This window comes from Nipponia nippon, unplaced genomic scaffold (assembly GCF_047370975.1).
Source record: "Nipponia nippon isolate SJK-2023a ecotype South Korea unplaced genomic scaffold, ASM4737097v1 scaffold_5, whole genome shotgun sequence".
NCBI classification, from domain to species: domain Eukaryota; kingdom Metazoa; phylum Chordata; class Aves; order Pelecaniformes; family Threskiornithidae; genus Nipponia; species Nipponia nippon.
In genome coordinates, this window is record NW_028262369.1 from 65482848 (window position 1) to 65501452 (window position 18605).

Here is an 18605-nt window from a genome sequence, read left to right on the forward strand (position 1 = left end):
GATCTGTTGCAATATATTAACATGTACATTTTTAACTCCAACAGAGACATAGCTTGTTTCTGGAACAAATGTTTGATAGGGGCCGAGTTGCAGGGCCTAAGGGAATGCGAGGGGCTGGATGATTTCACTTCCCCTTAGCTAAGGCAGTTGGCAAACGTGGGTATGGTTTGCTGTTTCTTGCTTTTATTGTTATGAATTGTGTGGATAATTGATGGCAGGTTGCCTAGAGCCTGGGATAGGCCTCCTCCATGAAAGCTGAAGTAAATAAACGGTGGCTTGCCTTTATTTCACTGGTTCTGTGCTGATTTCAGAAATAACAAAGACACGATCAGCATTTAAAGGTACCAGCCTAAAAGAACAGAGCAGGCTCGTTACACGCAGCAGCAGCAGCCTGGATGTCACCCTTGGAACAGTAACTGCTCCTGGGTCTCAGCGCCGACTCCAGGCACAACTTCTTCAGGTGAAAGATATTTCCAGGCAATTTTCCTAAGACCATTCCCAAGCTCTGAACTTACATTACATACTGCAGACCAGAGGAAAAATAAATAAAACATGTGAACCTCCTGAGAGTTGCATTAAAAAAAAAGGCGTATGTTTCAGTCCTCATTTTCTCAGCCAAAATTTTTCATGTGCAAATAAACCTGTTAATATCGTGTTCAAATAAAGTGTTTATCATCTCAGTTATACACAAAATCTGCACAGGTGTCTCTCGCTCAAGCTATTTCAATGCCTACTGCATGAAAAGTATTTCCACTACATGTAAAATATCTAAGGTGGCTAGTTCAGTCGTGCCAAGTCGTACAAGAATCAAACGTAGTTATGTTTCCACTTCGCAATCAGCTTAGTTGTGAGAATAAAACCCCACTGTTTGAAACATTTGTTTGAAATTAATCACGTTCTTTACTTTCATGCTAATCTATCAAGGATAACAAGAAAAATGGTCACCTCAAAGTTTACTCAACTTTTCCAATGTAGAAGTCAACTCAGAATCATAATTAGGACCATCGATCAATCATCAGTTTTCTAATTGTTTGTTTCACAAATGAGAACCACAAATGAAATTTTATATTAAATAAACCAATTCTTCCCTTCTACCCTCAAAGTAATTCCCCTACAATGAAAAGAATGGTGGAGCGAATGAGAAATTAAGAATTCGTGAATTCCCAGTTCGAACCAGTGCTGTAAGGTGACCACAACAGATGGAGGTGAGACCAAGTGGGGTGCGAGGAAGCAACAGGAACACAATGGTCACTGTTCGTCTTGCTTGGAGCAAGGAAAACCGGCATGTAAAATGAAGAAATTCAATGTCTTAGTCAAGTAAAAATGAATTCCCTGCCCAAAACGTGTTTCTCACCCTAAGAAGGGGGCAGCTCGGCAGCAGGGCTGTCCAGTCAAACACAAGTCCCAATCCTGCTGAACTGCCCTAAGTAAATGTCACATTGCCAGAGTGAAGCTCCCTCCAGCATCCTACTCATACTTTGGAGTGAAACTGCACCATCTGAAGTCTCCTAATGCCCTGCCCTTAACTGAGGGCTGAGTAACAGGCTCACAAATGACCCTGAAGCAGGTAGGAGATGTTTATAAATACAGAGCAATGAATTTCCTGATGGACTGAACTAAAAATATCAAAAAATAAATTCATTTTGTGCTAAAATTTCCTAGAATTGGAAAATGAACATTATTGTAAAGGTATTAAAGAGTAACATAAAGCCATTCCTATTTTTCAAGAATATTGTTTCTAGCCAAAATACGGAAACAGACAACCTCACAGCAGTGCTGATACAGATGATGCGCTGCTTTCATGGTGTAGATCGAGGGAAGGCGCAATGGAGAGCATAACTAACCATACATTTCCCATAAACAGCCACGTAATTTCAACTTAACTGTGCTGTAAGCTCTATGAAATCCCTCTGTGAAGTACATTTTCTAGGTGCACCTCATTGTTATGGTTGGCTAGATTTACGCAATTATGTACAGTTTGAGGTCAATATGGAAAACAGGCCTCATTCATTATGGGCAAGCTCGCTCCAAAAAGAATACACCCTGAGGAGCCCAGTGATCAGGCACCGAGGCAGAAGAGCCCACTGGTAAGGTACAAAGCCTGCGACTGCTTCATTCAGAACATAATTACTCTTCAGAATATCTCAAGGGCAATAAATTAAATCCCAGATGCACATCTGGTAATAAACAATGAAAGAACAGAATAGCATCCATGCAAATCACCTCTCTGGGAACAGAAGCATCTTCTTCCAAATAGGACAGCACATGAAAATGCGTAACAGTCTTTTGCAAGATTTCTTCCTGCAACTGAGTTACACAATTAAACATTCCTGAAGTAAAACAGGTGTCTAGGGCTCACTGTGAAACACCCTTATCCAGGCAGGTGGTCACTGTGTAAATGAATCTGTAGGTAGGGCCTTCCCTACTGAGTGTTCCCCATCAGCATCCGAAGGGAATATTCAGAATCAGCAGACAGCTGGAAATAGATGTCTCATCACTCCATGTTTCCATTCCCCTACCTATAAGCAGGGCAACACCCTTAACGCATGAAGAACTTAGCCATAACGCATCGGTGTGTAGACTGTTTTGGAAGGGGATGCCATTTTACTATAATGCAGCAATATGATACTTTCAAAATAATCCAGAAATAAAATCCATTTCACAGTCCACATAATACAGGAATATTAAAATATGATTAATGAGGCACTTTCATAGATCTTGAGAAAAATTTCTCCTCAACTTTCTATTTCCTGTTTTAAATCTCTGTCAGTGCTTGAAGAACAAAATCGTTATTGCTGCCTTGAAATTTTAGTGCCAAGTCGCACAGATCAGAAGAGCTTGTAATACTGACTCAGAGGTGCATTGCACAGGAGCTAGACTATGCTTCACACAGGCTCCAAAACTTGCTTTAGAAACTTATTCCCTTTGAATCAGACCTCAAGCACCTGAAGTCCTGGTATTATCTTTTTTAACATTAATTTCTTATGAACATAGGTAACACCTTAAACTGAGTGGAAAACTTCCCTACACCATCAACAACTGATTAATTTCAGGTAATTGCTGGACTATTCACATGTTATAAAAACAGAGAATTCAAACACACAACGACTCAGAGAGAATACTCCTTAAGCAAAAAAGCATAGTCAGTTTGGACCAAAGGGAGCTGTAATATGTTTAGGTTTTTTTTACTCTGTTCTGTTCTTCTTAATATTCTTATGCAGCCTGAGTAACATATATACCAGCCTGTTCAAGTCTTCATCAAATCCTTTTTGCTAGATAAGGCATGCTCATGCCCAGACCAAACAGTACATGTTAGCGTACACACTAGTGACTTTTCTTTCTGCAGGAAGTTTCTCTGAGTAAGCACCATCTAAAGAGCTAGTGCAACATATGACTTGAGCTTTAATTGCATATGACACGCCAGAAATTTCACAGGCTATGAAAACTTGAATTTTGCAAGCATGTCAGAATTTTCATAATACAGCAGTGACTTAACACAGGTGCTGGAAAACTCATGATGCATTTAGTTGGACTGAAAGAAAAACATTGCCTTCAGGCACTTTGTGTGAAGACAACTCCATTTCCAAAACCAGAGCTGTCTAGTAGCAGGCTCCTGCATGTTTCCCACAGGATGGGCAGAAAAAAGAAAAAAAAAAAAACAAAACAAAAAACAAACACAACCAAGAAAACTAGTGTAAGCTAGAACAGAGGAAAAAGGCATTTTGAGGAAATACTTTGTGTTCTTCGGTAGTACATCTGTCAGTAGGGTTAATGGCTAAATCTGCAAGTTCTTCCAGCCCCAAATCTCCTACTGGGCTATGAAAATGTGTAGCAGACCTATACATGAAGAATGGCGTACGCCTACATCACCCTTAGGAACAGGGGGTATGTTTAGTACATTAGGACTTGAAAGAAACATGCCTGAAGAGATTGTGCTGCATTGCACAAAAAATATTAATATGATAGCTGTAATTGTATACCACCTGTAATGACCTACAGGTTACACAGCAGTTGCTTTTTCTTTTTAATATCTGTATTCCTGAAAAATTGACTTCGCTATTCGTAAGCAAACTGAAGATATTAGCTAAGTTTTTCAGTGTGACAGAGGCTATTGTCAGCCAGAACCACATGCAACTTCTTTTATTAAACTTGCCTTAACCACAGTTGCGTGATACCATTTGTTGTTGTCTTCTCAGAGCAAGGCTAGCAGTACTAGGAGCATTGCTTTTATGGGGCAAGAGAAGCTTCTCCTGCATTAGCTCTGAAATAATTTGCCAAATCCCCATCTTACTGATACTAGATAATTCCAGGGGGAAGAAAAGAAAAAAAAAAACACAACACACACACCTCCCCCAACCAAACCTACATCACCACCACCCCTGGAAAAAAAAAATCACCTTCTACCTACTGAGACAAGTACTAAGAGAAGAGTTTGTTAGATATCAAAAGGACTCATAACAAATAGCTATTTGTCTTGCCTGACTATGACAAAATGTCCTAAAGCTAGCTCTGCCATTTTAATAAACAGTTATAAGTCTATGCTATCTGCAAACGTAGGAGCATTAGTGTCCTGGTATTTACATTTCATTGTGAACTGCATTACATTGTATAAACAAATGACTTAGAATTTTCTAAGTCTTGCAGACTTCAAGGAGGAATTTCAGTCTTTCAGCCTCCCCAAGGGAGGAGATTAAAAAAAAATAAAATAAAATAAAGAGAGAGAGAGAGAGAGAGAGCACGCGCACGCGCACACACACACACGAATAAGATGGAGAGTGAATTTAGCCATCTTATAAACAAATAAAATTCAATTCAGGGGAATTTTTTTTTTTTTTTTTTTTGTGACCAGGAGTATAAGCTGGTAGTTCTAACAAACAATCACTGGAAGCTAGTTTTAGTAAAAGTGTACCCCTTTGCTAAACCAGCCCCAAGCCTACAGTTTAAAGTCAGAAGATGAACCACTCCATTAATCCTAACCAGATTCAGTTTTATTTGATTATACTGGGAGACAAGAGGGATACATTAAAACCATACCTTTTTTTCTTCTGTGAGGTGGAAACAAAAGGACAAACTGGAAAATGGACTTTACACATGGGCTCAAGACAGCCTGTATTATACTGGAATTCATTATAATAACTGCTGCACAGTGTCTCACAGCTCTCTCCAAGAGCAAAGCCCTTAAGTAACTATTTGATGAAGCTATACACACCTAGATCTTAAGACTCCCTGCTAATTTGAGTATCAGTTGGTGACTAGTAAATCTGGATAACATACTATCCAACAGCGCATGCTTTCATTTCAACTCGTCATCTTTCAACACACAGACCAGCTTTATCTTAAAAGCAGTGACGTATTTTCAGCTATATTTTCAGACTCCTGTTTTTCAGAAGTTTAAACATTTAACCTATGGGATAAGCAGGCTTAAAAAAAAAGGGGGGGGGGCAGCACAAAGCAGAATCTCTTACTCCTCCTTTTCTCAAGAGAACTCTACTCGCCAAGTAGTCTCAATGAAGCAATTGGGGCTTTGAAAGCAGGGACGTTTGATGCAGACATGAAGAAAAGCAGCAGGATCTTGCCCTCTTGTGTGGCATTTTGAAATTTTGTGTCATTAATTGCTCAGTTGTGATTGCTGTCCCAGTAAAGAAAGGCAGGGAACTATCACACCACAAAGTTTCTTCTCATGGCATTGAGTCAACACTCACTGACATTTATGGGACTTAGAGTAAGCCACAGCTGTGTCCTGTTAGAAAACAGGACTGTAGGAGCCTCCACTTTCCAGGCACAGTGACGTTGCCTCCTGGTACCATCCCTTCAGCTGAGGGCTCCTGAAGCATTCTTCCAGGCAGAGCTACAGATTAGGATGTTACGCACACCAAATGTTAAGTCACTATCCAGTTTAGGCATGCTTAATTCTACCCCAAAGTTAAGCCTTTACTGAACATTTTGTAGCTTCATGTAAAATTTACCAGGAGTTTGTCTATCATCCTAAGTGCATGGATCATCTTTAGAACCCCGAAAGCCTTAACTTGCTTGTTCTGCAGCACCAAGATCCTGCAACGACCTTTTCTGCATCAGATTTGAGCATAGAGCAAACTCAAGCCAAAGCCACTGAGATTCTCCTGGTTCCCCCTGAAACCAGAAACTGGGCTGTGTTTGTAGGTTGATGTTTACTCGTGACGGGAAGCAACCATCAGTCAAAATTATGTGAATTTGGGCAGAAAGATAGCAAAACTCAGCATGGTGGTTAATTACAAAAAGCTTGCATACTTCTAATACTCCAATAACAACAGATGTAAAAAACACTGCTCATATGAAAATAATCTCTGTGTGCACTTCATTTTTTTCCAGTATAATTGATAAAAGATTTCTAAGATAACTACTCTTTTATTACAAGTATCTCACTGCTACATCATTTTTCCTAATTAATTCTTACTGCAGATGAACAGATGTTTGTTGCCCTCTTTCAAATAAAAAACTGAAATTATTAAAGTCTTCATTCATTAAGGTAGTTAGGCAAACATAACTAGGTACCAGTCATCTCATTACAAGAAATAAGGCTATTCATGTGCTTCAAGTTAGATTCTAAAGCACTCTCCTGAATGGGAGATTTAAATCACCAAATATTTACTTTCTGTGTTCATTACGTTCAAACACAAACAAAATAAACTGCCTATCTTGCACAGTGCCTGTAAAATAGACAAATTCCATCCTGCAGAGGTTTCCTAGGAAACCAGGGAAGGCTCAAAGAAACAGAGAACAGCTGGAAAAAGGAAAATAAAAAAAACCAAAACCAAAAACCATCAACAAAAAACAAAGAACTAAGGGCTCCATATTCTTAATGTTAAAACCATTAGAAAGATATCACTAAGAAAAATTAGAGCAGTGCAATTCACACTGATAGGCCCTGGCATTCTTCATAAAGGCAAACTTGCACAGCCTGAAGAGATCGAGATTTAACTCTTCTTTCCCCATTTTCCCACCCTGACCCCAAAAAACCTAAAAATCCCCAAGAAGTGTGACCATTTTGATACAATGTGGTAAAGCTGCCAAGTTTTGGTCTGTACACTAAAAGGGTGGCCAGCCCCACAAAGAGGTGTGCTTACTGAAACCTTACAGCAAGCAACAGTTTACGTGATTTGCTGTCTAGAGATTTCTTTGCTGAGGAGCCAGATTCCACTTCTGAAACTAGTCAACTATTCAACATGAAAATCCATGCAATTCAAGAAACATATTATTAGCACGATGACTCAGTATGTATATTACAGTAGTACCCTAAGGCTTCGTTTGAGATCAAGGATGCTTTGTGCTCAGCACTGCACAAATTCATAGGAAGGTCCTGCACTTTACAGTAACAACATAAAATCAAAGCATGTCCGAGCTACTCAACCTCAGCATCCAGGTTTAGATAACATTTTTTATCACTACAGCAAACATTTCAACCAGAAAAAAAAAAAAAAAAAAAGCAGGTAAAGGACAAAAGTGTAACCTCAGTCCTAATTTTTGAAGTAGGCTTCCGGCACTCTGCCAGTCATTAGTATAATTCCAATATTCAGTGCTGTCACAGCAGCCATACTGTCGTGTTGGCTCTTCCTTCCCCACATGGCTCCATTTTCCATGTTCTGCTTTGCTTGTTGCCAACCTCTTACATCAAGTTCTTCCCTTCCTTTGTTGCCAATGCATGTTCCAGTATTTTCTGACTCTTGCCAAAGCAAGCATTTGAACATCTGGAAATCATCCTCCATTACTTTCACCAGCAAGATGCGTCTGCCTTGCAATGTAATTCCTATACAGTGGGAATGTCTGATGTCTTAAGACATCACACTTTATATATATATAAAAATATACACACACACAAAATGCACTACATATATTTAACATACTATATATTACACTATTCTAAAATTTAACATGCAGTAAATTACAAACACACATGAATTTCTTTTAAAAATTTAAGCGTGCATGCTGGTAGGTTTACAGCTCAAAACATTCCTGATTTGAGAGAGTTCTAAATTACAGATTTAAAATAAATATGGAGCAATACATTACATTCAGAATTGCATTCTTTTTCTAGTGCATGCCATCTGAAATTGAAATATATAATTTTTTCACTAAGATTTCCTGAAAAAAAAAAAAAAGGCCTTTAATGGACAAAATGAGATTTCAGATGTAAAACTGGGAGTCTTTTGTATGATCTGCCTGTAATGATGACATCAAAGTGCTATGATTTGAATACTGGGTCTATGAAAGTCTTAACTGTGTCTTCAGAAGTTGTTGCTACATGCATTCCCCTTCACTACTCAGACAATTCAAGCTGGTTTTAAAGGTTCAGTTTTATAACCTATAGGATGTCTAACAAATCAGATGCTGTGTGTCATAAGGTACAAAGTAGGCATAATACAACAATTCTGTCTTGTAAGCCCTTTGTCAAAAACATTGTTTTAATGCCTCACATACCTAAAGAAACACTGTCAAGGCTGATACATAGCATGTGAAAAGCTCTTGCATGTTCTGCATGAGTCAAAGAAAATACACCTCACCATTGGAGGTTCTTTAACTGCATCATGAAGCTAAGGAGCTGATTACTTTTTCTCTTAGAAGCCAGTAGATTTTCAATGCATGCATTAGGGTGTGTTGGGTTTGGGTTTTTTGTAATAAAAGAAGCCAATCCTTCAATGGAAAATCAACACAGAGGAAAGGAGAGACTACTTTCTGCCTATGCCTCTGAAGGAGTAGAAAACACAAACTGTTTCAACTCCTTTTCCACAGCCTGAAGTCACGATAGGGCAATAATGCCTCAGTCGCACAGAGCCAAGGGCTCCTCGAGAGGCACGAGCCCCACCTCACGCCCAACGCCTCTCTGGAAGTTCCTGCCTCTTTTGCTTCCCTTCATCTTCCTTTCTCAGAGCTTTGGACACACTGAGGATTATTCAGTCTGGCAGGTGCACACATGGCAAAAACCTTGAATAACAGATTCGGTCCTCAGAATATCTGTCCTATTCAAGACTGGGTCCCCTAAATTTTCATTTTACCATAATTGTTTTTTTCCTTAAATTACCACTTAGGCTGACATTGGACTTGATCACTGAAGGACAAACAAAAGCCTCTTGTCCTTTTCCTCATGCTTTTCTGCTTAATGGATCATGAGAACTGTATTTTTCTTTACCCAGTCCTACTATATGACAAAGAATAGCATCCTTAGTTTTAGCCCCCTCTGATCACAGAGCACAACGCAAACTCTGTTGTTGTTATCATCACTCCAGCCCACACTTTTCCGAGATAATTCTCCTCTTTGTACATCTTACCCATATTTTTGCACAGATGGCAAGTATTTCATTCTTCATTATCATCTGTGAATTTCATTAACATCCTGTTTCTTTCCTGATCTAGATTACAGAAGACTGTCTGTTAAACCATGAGATTTCATCCACAATAAAGATACATTACTCTTAATCACATACATTTAATTTTCCCACCACTCACAACAGCAACATTCAAGCCAACACTAACTTTAAGATTTCATAAGACAGTGAAGCAAATGCTTTACTAGTAGTCAAATGCTTTTACATCAACACAGCATAAAGACATCAAGCAACAGCCTTTTAAAATTATCGTTGGGAAAACTCTGCAACATCTTTCCCTGTAACAACAGCCATGTAAAATGTAATTCAACAGTACACACAATGAATGAAGCTAAGTTCTCCCTTAGGGGACACAAAGATGCTACAGTACCACCTGCAAGTCTGACCCCTAAAATATTTTTGAAAGATCTGTTCATATCTCCAAAGACCTGAAGTCTAATAGATTTTCAAACTTCCTGATGAATAAATAATGAATTTTCCAGAACTATAATAAATGACTTTTCCTTGTAGAAATAATACCTGACAGCTAAAGACACCTTCAGCCGGATTGGTATCAGCAGTCACGCTGCTAGGCAACATTAAGCCAGGACAACCCCAGAACCACAGCATGCTTTGCCAGCTGGAGCCCTCCGTGGTTAATCTCCATTTTAGTTGATTTAGTTGACAGGTTTCTATAGGCCTGGTCACAGCTACCACAGAGAATGCTCTCCTTTCTTGACCTTAACTTCTTGTGAAAGCATCACTACCGTTGGGACTAGGACACATGTGAAGATAAGTGACGTTAAAGTATATTCTCATTTTCTGATGGGAAGAGGAATTTCAGGAAACCTCCAGGAGTCTTAGAGGAGGAGTGAGATGACCCAGCTACTCAATGGTATCTTTCCTACCAGGAGGCTCATTATTAATGTAAATGAGAAAGCCAAAGATAGATCATACTTTATTAAAAAATGAATGCATGTTTATTGATTACATTATTTGTTAACAATTTTTATAATTCATAATTCAGGTAACTGAATGTTCATAATGCAGGGTAACTTGATTTCCCTAAAATAGCACGGATGGCTTAAAGATGGCTAAATCGTCCCTATGCCTAATAAACCTAATCATATATCCTAGTCTAAAGGAAGTTCCTCTTGCCAGTGAGATTTCAATTATTTATCTCAACAATGTGCCATGCGATGCTGTTTCCCGGCCACTGAACATGTGAGGTTCACTACTTGGAAAACTTAAGGCACTGCAGCTGAGGCAAAGAACAACTTTAAGACAGACAGAAAATGAGACAAAAATAATTATCATAGGACAGCAATCACTACGGTATTACATCACATCAAAAGATCTGGTAGAACCCTGTAAAGAAAATATTTAAGAAAAGCTGAGTGAAAAACAGGCAATCAAGCAAGCACAGTTTCTGTTCACTGTTTCTGCTTTAATTTTTCCCTTTAGTATTTTTCTCTTGGCCTATTGGGATATTAAACAAGAGATATGAGACCTCAGACTGGTAAGAGATTAAGGAAAAAAAAAAAAAAATCGAATCAAGGTCTTCTGTGATCTCTGGGAGAGAGAGGTCTGCTTTAAACAAAACTCTCATCATAACCTCTGAGGTTACCTGTAGTAATACAGCTATCCAGTGACAGGTGACAGGAGTTCTTTGCAAATGAAGAACAGTTTCTTCCTGGCTTTTCGCCTGTATTTTTGTTACCATTTTAACATGCAGTATTAATCTTGGAGCAATTGGGCCAGGACAGACTCATGATGATACCTTTTATCTCCCTTCATCTCTTCATGCACTCCACTATCACTGTGCCTTTAATCCTTCACTTCAGATAGTCAGCTTGCTGAAGGATGCTGCCAAGCATTTCATGACTGAAGAGTATTTGGAGAAGATATTGTATGGACCTTCTCAGCCAGACATCTACTGCACAGCAGGGAATAGGCCTCAGTGAGACAGTTTACTCTTCTGTTCCTACTCTAAATGAGTTCATGTCCAAAATGCTGAATTCCTGCCAGCAGTATCAGAGTAGCTGCTTGTGTTTCTATTCAGCCACATTATCCAAAGAACAGGGGCACAGAGATTCAAATTAATTCTTTAGTCCTCCCATGCTACCGTTACGTAGTCCAAAGGCTATAAATGAAAACAAGCGAAGACACAAAACACTGTGGAAGTTTTTCAGTATAAAACCAACTCCATTATATCATTCTCCCAACTGTACTATTTACACAAAGCTGCAGAAAAATACAAATTCTCCAAAACTCCAATCACGGTTCAGCTGGCAGCAGCATGGCCAAGGAACAACCTTAGACCAGCTCTCCAAAGACAAGACCTATCTCCAGCAGCTAATAAAAACGAAATCCCAAGGGTCTGCATGAATAGAGGTTCCCTGTACAAAGAGCATCCCACCGCTGGCCCTCTGACAATCATTCTTAGTCTTCGTGCTTATATAACACATGACCTTTCCGCAGCAAACACGGGTGGGACAGTGGAATAATGGAATTGTTTCTCACTACAAGAATAAAAGACAGCACAGCAGGCTATGAAAAATGTATGTTGCTTACTCAGAAAAGATAATTGTAAGTAATGGTTTGGATATTTTAATTACCCCAGCACCGAGGGCTTATCAGCATCCAAAGCTTCCTGCATGCTATTGTTTTCATAACCATAAATCAACTTATAAAACAAGAATTTATATGAACAAATTGTTGTGTCACTTCCTATAGACAATAACACTGTTTTATCCTTTCTGGTAGTTCAGCAACAGCACTAAGTCTTCAAATTTCTCAGAATTTAAGTCAGGAAAAGCATAAATCATAGAACATAATCTGTGACAAAAACTATGGAAAAAAGGTATAATTGTTACACACATAACGTATTGATTACATTAAAGGTGTAAACAGTACACAATGTCACCTCTGAGGTACCTCTCATCTTCAAAGTGTTGCATGACTTATAAGCCCTTTTTCTCCAGCTTGAAAGTACCTGATTTCTTAAATAACTGAAGAACGCTTACTTTATACTACGGAAAGAAACACACTTTCCTCATTCCCTTCTCATTATACTTTCAATTAATGCATCAGACACTTCAGTTCAAATTATACCTGACCTTCTGCAGATAACAGTCACCAGGGCTTTCAAAGGGCAATTTAACAAGGTGGGTCTGTTGCAGTTTGAGATTCCAGGCAGCAAGTGCAACACTCTTTCCTCATGCTCTGAAAGTTCAAACTCCAAGAAACCTTTGTCAAAAACTTAAATTCCAAGTTAATCTGATTAATTTATTCATTTTACACTAAAGGATACTTGTTTTTGCCCTGTGCATTAGATCAAGAGTAGGTTCTTTTGTCTATAAAACAAGCTGAAGTGCAAGCCTAGTCTCTCTTCACTTGAGCCAACTGAGAATCCATTGGATTGGCACTTTGATTTATTCTTTCTAAGAATTTTTGAGAAAAAAATTTATATCAGGACCATACACACAAAAACGTGCAGGGTCACAAAGACAAACATGGGTGAAACAATCAGTGTACATATAAGGATAGATCACATGCCTCCGGTTGGAATTTTGACTATTTTTTATTATTACTTTATTATTTTTTGGCACTGAGTTCATTGCCTTTCCCTGTATATGGAAAAATAGTTGCACACAGCCCTGAACATCTGCTCGGTTTTTTTTAAAGGATCATAGTGTTGCATGAAGGTCTGCCTTCAGAGTTTCTGCTTCCCCACACATACATACAAGAATCCGTGTGTTTCTTTTCTCACAAAACACCAGAAACCAAGTAATGTGGTGAGTTGACCAGTTCTAATTCTAACCACAGAAAAATCATGTAACTTCCAGTTAACCCAGATAGAAATAGGAAATACTACTTAAACACCAGGTGCTGTTCCTAAGCAGAGTTTTCCTAGGTAAATTTATACTAAATTGAGGGGTTTGGTGGACATTTATTTTTTCTGAAAACTTCTAAAGAGGTAACAAATTGAAAAAGGCTTATTTTTATGTTAATATACATTACTGTTAAACAGGACCAATTCTGCAATGTTTTACATGAACAAATCAACCTGACAGAACGTTATCATATTGAAACGAATTGCAAAGATGAAAGGACTTGATCAAGAAATAAAGTGTGAGCGTGCCAAAACGTGAATGAGAGCATGAAATGACCATTTGGTTTCTATGACAATAATCTATATTTGTAAACATTGTGGCAAAAAAATGCCTGCGCTAACAACCACAGCATGCAATTATTCTTCAACCACAAAGTATTTGCTAAAAAGAACAAGCTAATGTGGATAGCTTAATGTGACCCTCAATTTTATGTATTCCGTAATTTCGAGCAAAAGTTTACTCAGTCTGAGCAGGAGAAATCTTCTTGAGGACTCTTCTCGGGGAAATTTCTGTGTAGAGTCCCCTTCCCACACTTTTACAGGCAGGGAACCCAACCACAAATATTCAGAAGTCATGAGTCAGTCCTCAAAGAACTGTGACTTCTATTTTTATAAATAATGGATTCTCATTTTCTGCTTGTTTAGATCTATAATCACTTCTATTTTCAAGGTATTTGCTATGATTAGACCCACAAACATAAATACCTACGCACACAGACACACATGTGCACGCTTTCTCATTTAGAAAGTAGAGGTACACATATAAGTGAATGACCTTGGGATCTGGAACTTGGGGGGGGGGAGAATCAAGTATTAGAAGATCCTCACTAAAATTGTGAGAATTAGCAAGACAGAGATTTTTTTTTTCCCCTTTCATATGCTTCTCCTTAGGAGCTTTGAGGACTCTCTACAAAGGTGAAAGACCCATAAAAACCAAGGAAGCATCTGGCACGAATGCTCAATAATTCTCTTACCTCCTCATAGCTACAGTGGACTTTCCCTTGCCATCATATTCCCAACACCTGTTGCGGTGAGGAGGCTATGTAACATGGTAACCTCGTTTCTCCCTAAAGATAGTGTCTCTAATATCAGTGAGGGAATAATGGGCATATTTAATAACCCCCATTCAACCAGCTCAGCTGTTTCTGTCTCCATTAAGGCCAGTCCATTCTCCTCTCTTCTTTGCATGGTTTCCAGACAAAGTGAAAGACCCTGAGAATTCAAAGAAGTCAAAGTGGATCATGAATTCAAATGGCACGACCGTTGTTTGGTTTTGCTCGCTCACGCTGTGGAACAAGGCAAATTAGATACTTTAAAATCAATAGCGGGGCTCACATTGATCTCAGCTGAAGTAGGGCTGACACCACAAGAGTGGGACAGGGAAGGATAAATCACCACAAAATTCACAGACCAGGGTGTGTTGCAGAAACTGATGAGAACCTAAAGGCAAGTATAGGATTGCAGTGAGAAATATGGGAGATGGTGGCAGTAGACCATCACTGCCATACCCACGTGGAATTTGCACAGACAAACCCTCTTGAAGGAGGTGAGTCCCACAATTTCAGCTTTGATTCAAGTTTACTGAGAGATTTTCCACTAAAGGTGTGTTTCTAGTTTTCTTAAATAACTTTTTTGAAGAAAGCAATCACATTTACACTCACAAGTGGATGGGAAAGGATCCCAGAAGCATGCACTGCTTCTGCTAGTAGTTTCCTCTATCCTGAGTCCTAAGGAAAGAGGAAAGATGATACAGTGTGTGGAAATCCCTACACCAAAGGTTCAGGGCTTCCAAGTATTCAGTGCTTAAACAGCACATAATTTCAGCCATCTTCTGGGCACTTTTTGGCCCTACTGCATTTCTGAACTAGTCTGGGCTCCTACACAGAAATTAAACCCAGGATCTTTCAGTCCTTCTAAGATTTTGCAGTGCTGACTTTATTCCTAAATAACTTTTAAATAGGCACATTTAAAACAGACAGTCTCAAAGTGACCGATTTTGCTGCACTAGGTTTGAAAGTGTCTGGTTTTCACGTTTTTACGTGCATTTTAAGCATGTGTACTATATAGCACTACCAGCCAAGTGTTCTTGAGCAAAACGGATCAATCTGCAATGGTTCCAAGAGAAAAAAAATGAATATAGAAACCAGCATTACTTAAAAGCACAGCAATGGTAAGTGCCAAAAAAAAAATTGTTAAGCAGTATGTTTGGTTTAAAGAAGTATTACAGTTCTTTTATTAAAATTTTTTAAACCATTTTACCTGCTTTATTGTTTTCAACTTACATATCAATATCACTCACACTCATTGTGATAAATTCTGTAACATACTTCTGCAAAAGCTATTTCTTTTTTCCACTGTGGTTGAGGTTGACAACCAGTATTTAATCCTTCTCATTTCTTCTAGGATTGGCATGAAAAATGACTGGTAAAACAGTTTTACATACTTTATGATAAAGTCTGATAGTTTTTTCTAATCCAAGCTTCCTCAAGTGTCTTCCTTGCTTCCCCAGATACCTCCCATATTTGTTTACCATAGCACCTATACTCAGGTGACCCATTTGGCCAACTGGATGGGGAGAAGCAAAGCAGCTGTATAGACAAAAATCACCTGCAGTACAATACAACGTACACTGATCTTAGACCTCTGTACAAGTACTAAACCCAAGACGAACTAAGGGTAAAAACCTCCCCATTCTGCAGCATTTGTGGGCTTCAGTCAGGACCTAAATCAAAACTGAAAACCCCTTGTTTATGCAATTAAACTAGACCTGCATGTAGGATGTACACCCCCCTTCTTCCTCACTGTGCACCATCCTTCACAACACACTCAAACAGCTTTGGGGTTTTGGGGGTTTTATTTTTAATATAATGAACTTTGGAGAAGTAGCTTCCTCGTATGTATGGTAGACAAAAGCTATTACATCTCAAACAGGAAGATGAGTAAGTGAAGTAAGTGCAAACAGATGTCACTAATTTATTACAATGTATTTTGCTCTCTGAGTTACCACGTACCTCTGAGTTGCCTCAGCCATCAGCGCAGGGGAAGCACATCCCAGGACGTGTTGCTGCAGCACTGGCTCATCCCATAATTTCCATAATAGCAACAAACTAGTAAATGACATGTAATAACTTAACCCCACAGAAATTTCACATGAAAGTTGCCTTTTTTTTTTTTTTAAACAGGCAAAAAACCCTATCATTTTTACTAAACAGATACCAAAAAAAGAAAGCAATATTTTCACAAGTGTTTTCTTTGTGATTATACGTATCTGAAAAACGTATAATTTTCGCTTTATAGTAAGTATATGAATTATACTCCCAAGATTATACAAAGTGCCCCCTCTACGGGGCTTCTTACACAGCTGTGCACAGCCAGGAGAGTCTCATTTTGCGTTGCAGAACAAAAGTTTCGGAACTATTGCCCTGTTTTATTCATCAGGCTTTGACTCCTCCTCACTTATACAATGCAGCGTATTACCAGAGAAGGTGAGTCATAAGAAAACTTGAACTCTTGAAAATACGCGATAAAATAATTGCAAGTTGTATTGTAGGGCAACAGACTAGTCCCTTTGTGGGGCATTATTTGGAAAAGAAGGGAGTATTACGCATGAGAAGCCTAGGAAGTATGTTGAGGAGTCTAATAGCTACGGACTGTCCCACAACCAGCCTGCTCACGTTTCAGGAAACCAACGTACAGCGCGACATCCATCCAGACTGATGAAAGAGTACCGTCACTACGCATTCTCCTGACCGTCAGTCTCTCTCTTGCAGGCATTGAAATGATATTAAATAAAAACGGATATAAAGCAGCCTAAGAAAGTTCAGGTTACACGGGTCAGGTACGCAGCTCGCCATCCCTCCTGCCTTCAGAGAGCTTGACCGCAACCGCCGCTGCCCCGCTAAGCAAGCCGGCGGGCGGGGGAGCGGGCAGGCGGCGTGCCCCCGCAGCCTGCCCCGGGGGGTCGGGCAGCCCCGCCGGCAGGAGCCGGGGGGAAGGAGACGGAGAAGCAAAGAAAGGAGGAGGAAAAGAAAAGGGGAAAAAAGGGGGGGTGGGGGGGAAAGGGGGACGGGGGGAATCCACATTTCTGGATTTCCCTAAAACAAAGAACGTGGGAAGGCAGATGTAGTTCAGCGCAAACGACTCCGCCCTGCGAGGCTGCTGTGTTTACTTCTCCCAGCCCGGCTTGCCCGGCTGGTCTCCGGCCCCGCAGCCCGCCTGCAGCCCCGTCCCAAGCACTTTCTTTTGTTGGGAGCTTCCCCGCCGGCCCGGCCCAGCCCCGCCGGCGGGGGCTCAGCCCCAGCGCCCCCCGCCAGCGCCCGGCCCTCGGTCGCCGCGGCCGGCCCGCCGCGCCCCGCCGCTGGGAGCCTCCCTCCGCCTGCCGGCCCGCAGCCCAAAGCGCGAACCTCGCTGCCCCCCGCTCCGTATATAAAAGCAAAAGTCTTGTTACTCTTGCGCCCCAGAGGTTTTCCATTCCGCTTACTATCCAAATCACACAATAAGCACGCTGCATACAAAAAGGGGGGATCTTTGTAGGTTTTTTTTTTTTTAGAGGGAAAGCGAGAAACTCACCACCGTCATATTCTTCCTCTTCTTGCGCTTGTATGGTTACAAACCGCCCTAATAAAGCAGCAAGGATGAAAAAAGTTCTCGTTTGTACCCAGATTGCCATCATGCCTAGATATTAGACATGTATCCTCCTGGGCAGCAAAAAGCGCAGAAACGTAAGGTTATTTTAGCACCATGAAGCCAGCGGGGGAGTCTTTCTGCCTTTCAGCATCAGTTCCAGGACAAAGTCTGCGAGCCCTTTTCTTCAGCACCAGCTCCAGCGCAGTCTGCAAACGCTCCTTTCAGGGGATGCAGCTTTAAATAGGAAGAATGCTGCCTCCACTTCTCTTCCTGCCCCTTTTCAGCTCGTTCAGGCTCCTAATCATCCACTCCCTGCCAAGCAACAGTCTGATTGATGGTAAATAACCGAATCAGAGCTGATTTCACTCTTCCTTGAACTTTTCTCTTTACGAGTACACTTGCAGGATATTTTCCTGCTGCTGTGCAGTTCATGTGCTGTGTCAGGACCATTTATTAAGAAAGGAAAGCATAGCTCCATAAGAAGCTGTCAGGAAGAGAAAGCTCTGCTTTTAACGCACCCAGCCCACGGTTCCTGGGAATGCAGGGTATAGCCCCATTTGGAGCCGATTCCCTTATTAGGAACTTGATCCCTTCCAGCTCGCGGAGAGGAGGATTTCCTCCTCTCCCTTGATAACTGTCCCCTGCCTTATCAAACACGACTCCAGTCCCTTGAGAGGGGCCACAGAGCTACCGAGGCAGCTTGTTTCAGGAACCTGTAAATAACCACCTTTCCCCCCAAAGGGGAA

At 40.3% G+C, this 18605-nt stretch overlaps 1 protein-coding gene across 1 annotated transcript in view; it reads right to left on the reverse strand.

The window, feature by feature from the left end:
- Positions 1-18108, reverse strand: part of COL5A2 (collagen type V alpha 2 chain) — a 113941-nt gene extending 95833 nt beyond the window's left edge. The window contains exon 1 of the mRNA XM_087732471.1: positions 17803-18108. Coding sequence (XP_087588597.1) covers positions 17803-17905 — 103 coding nt within the window. The 5' untranslated portion in view covers positions 17906-18108. The remainder of the gene's footprint in view (positions 1-17802) is intronic.
- Between the last annotated feature and the right edge of the window lie 497 nt (positions 18109-18605).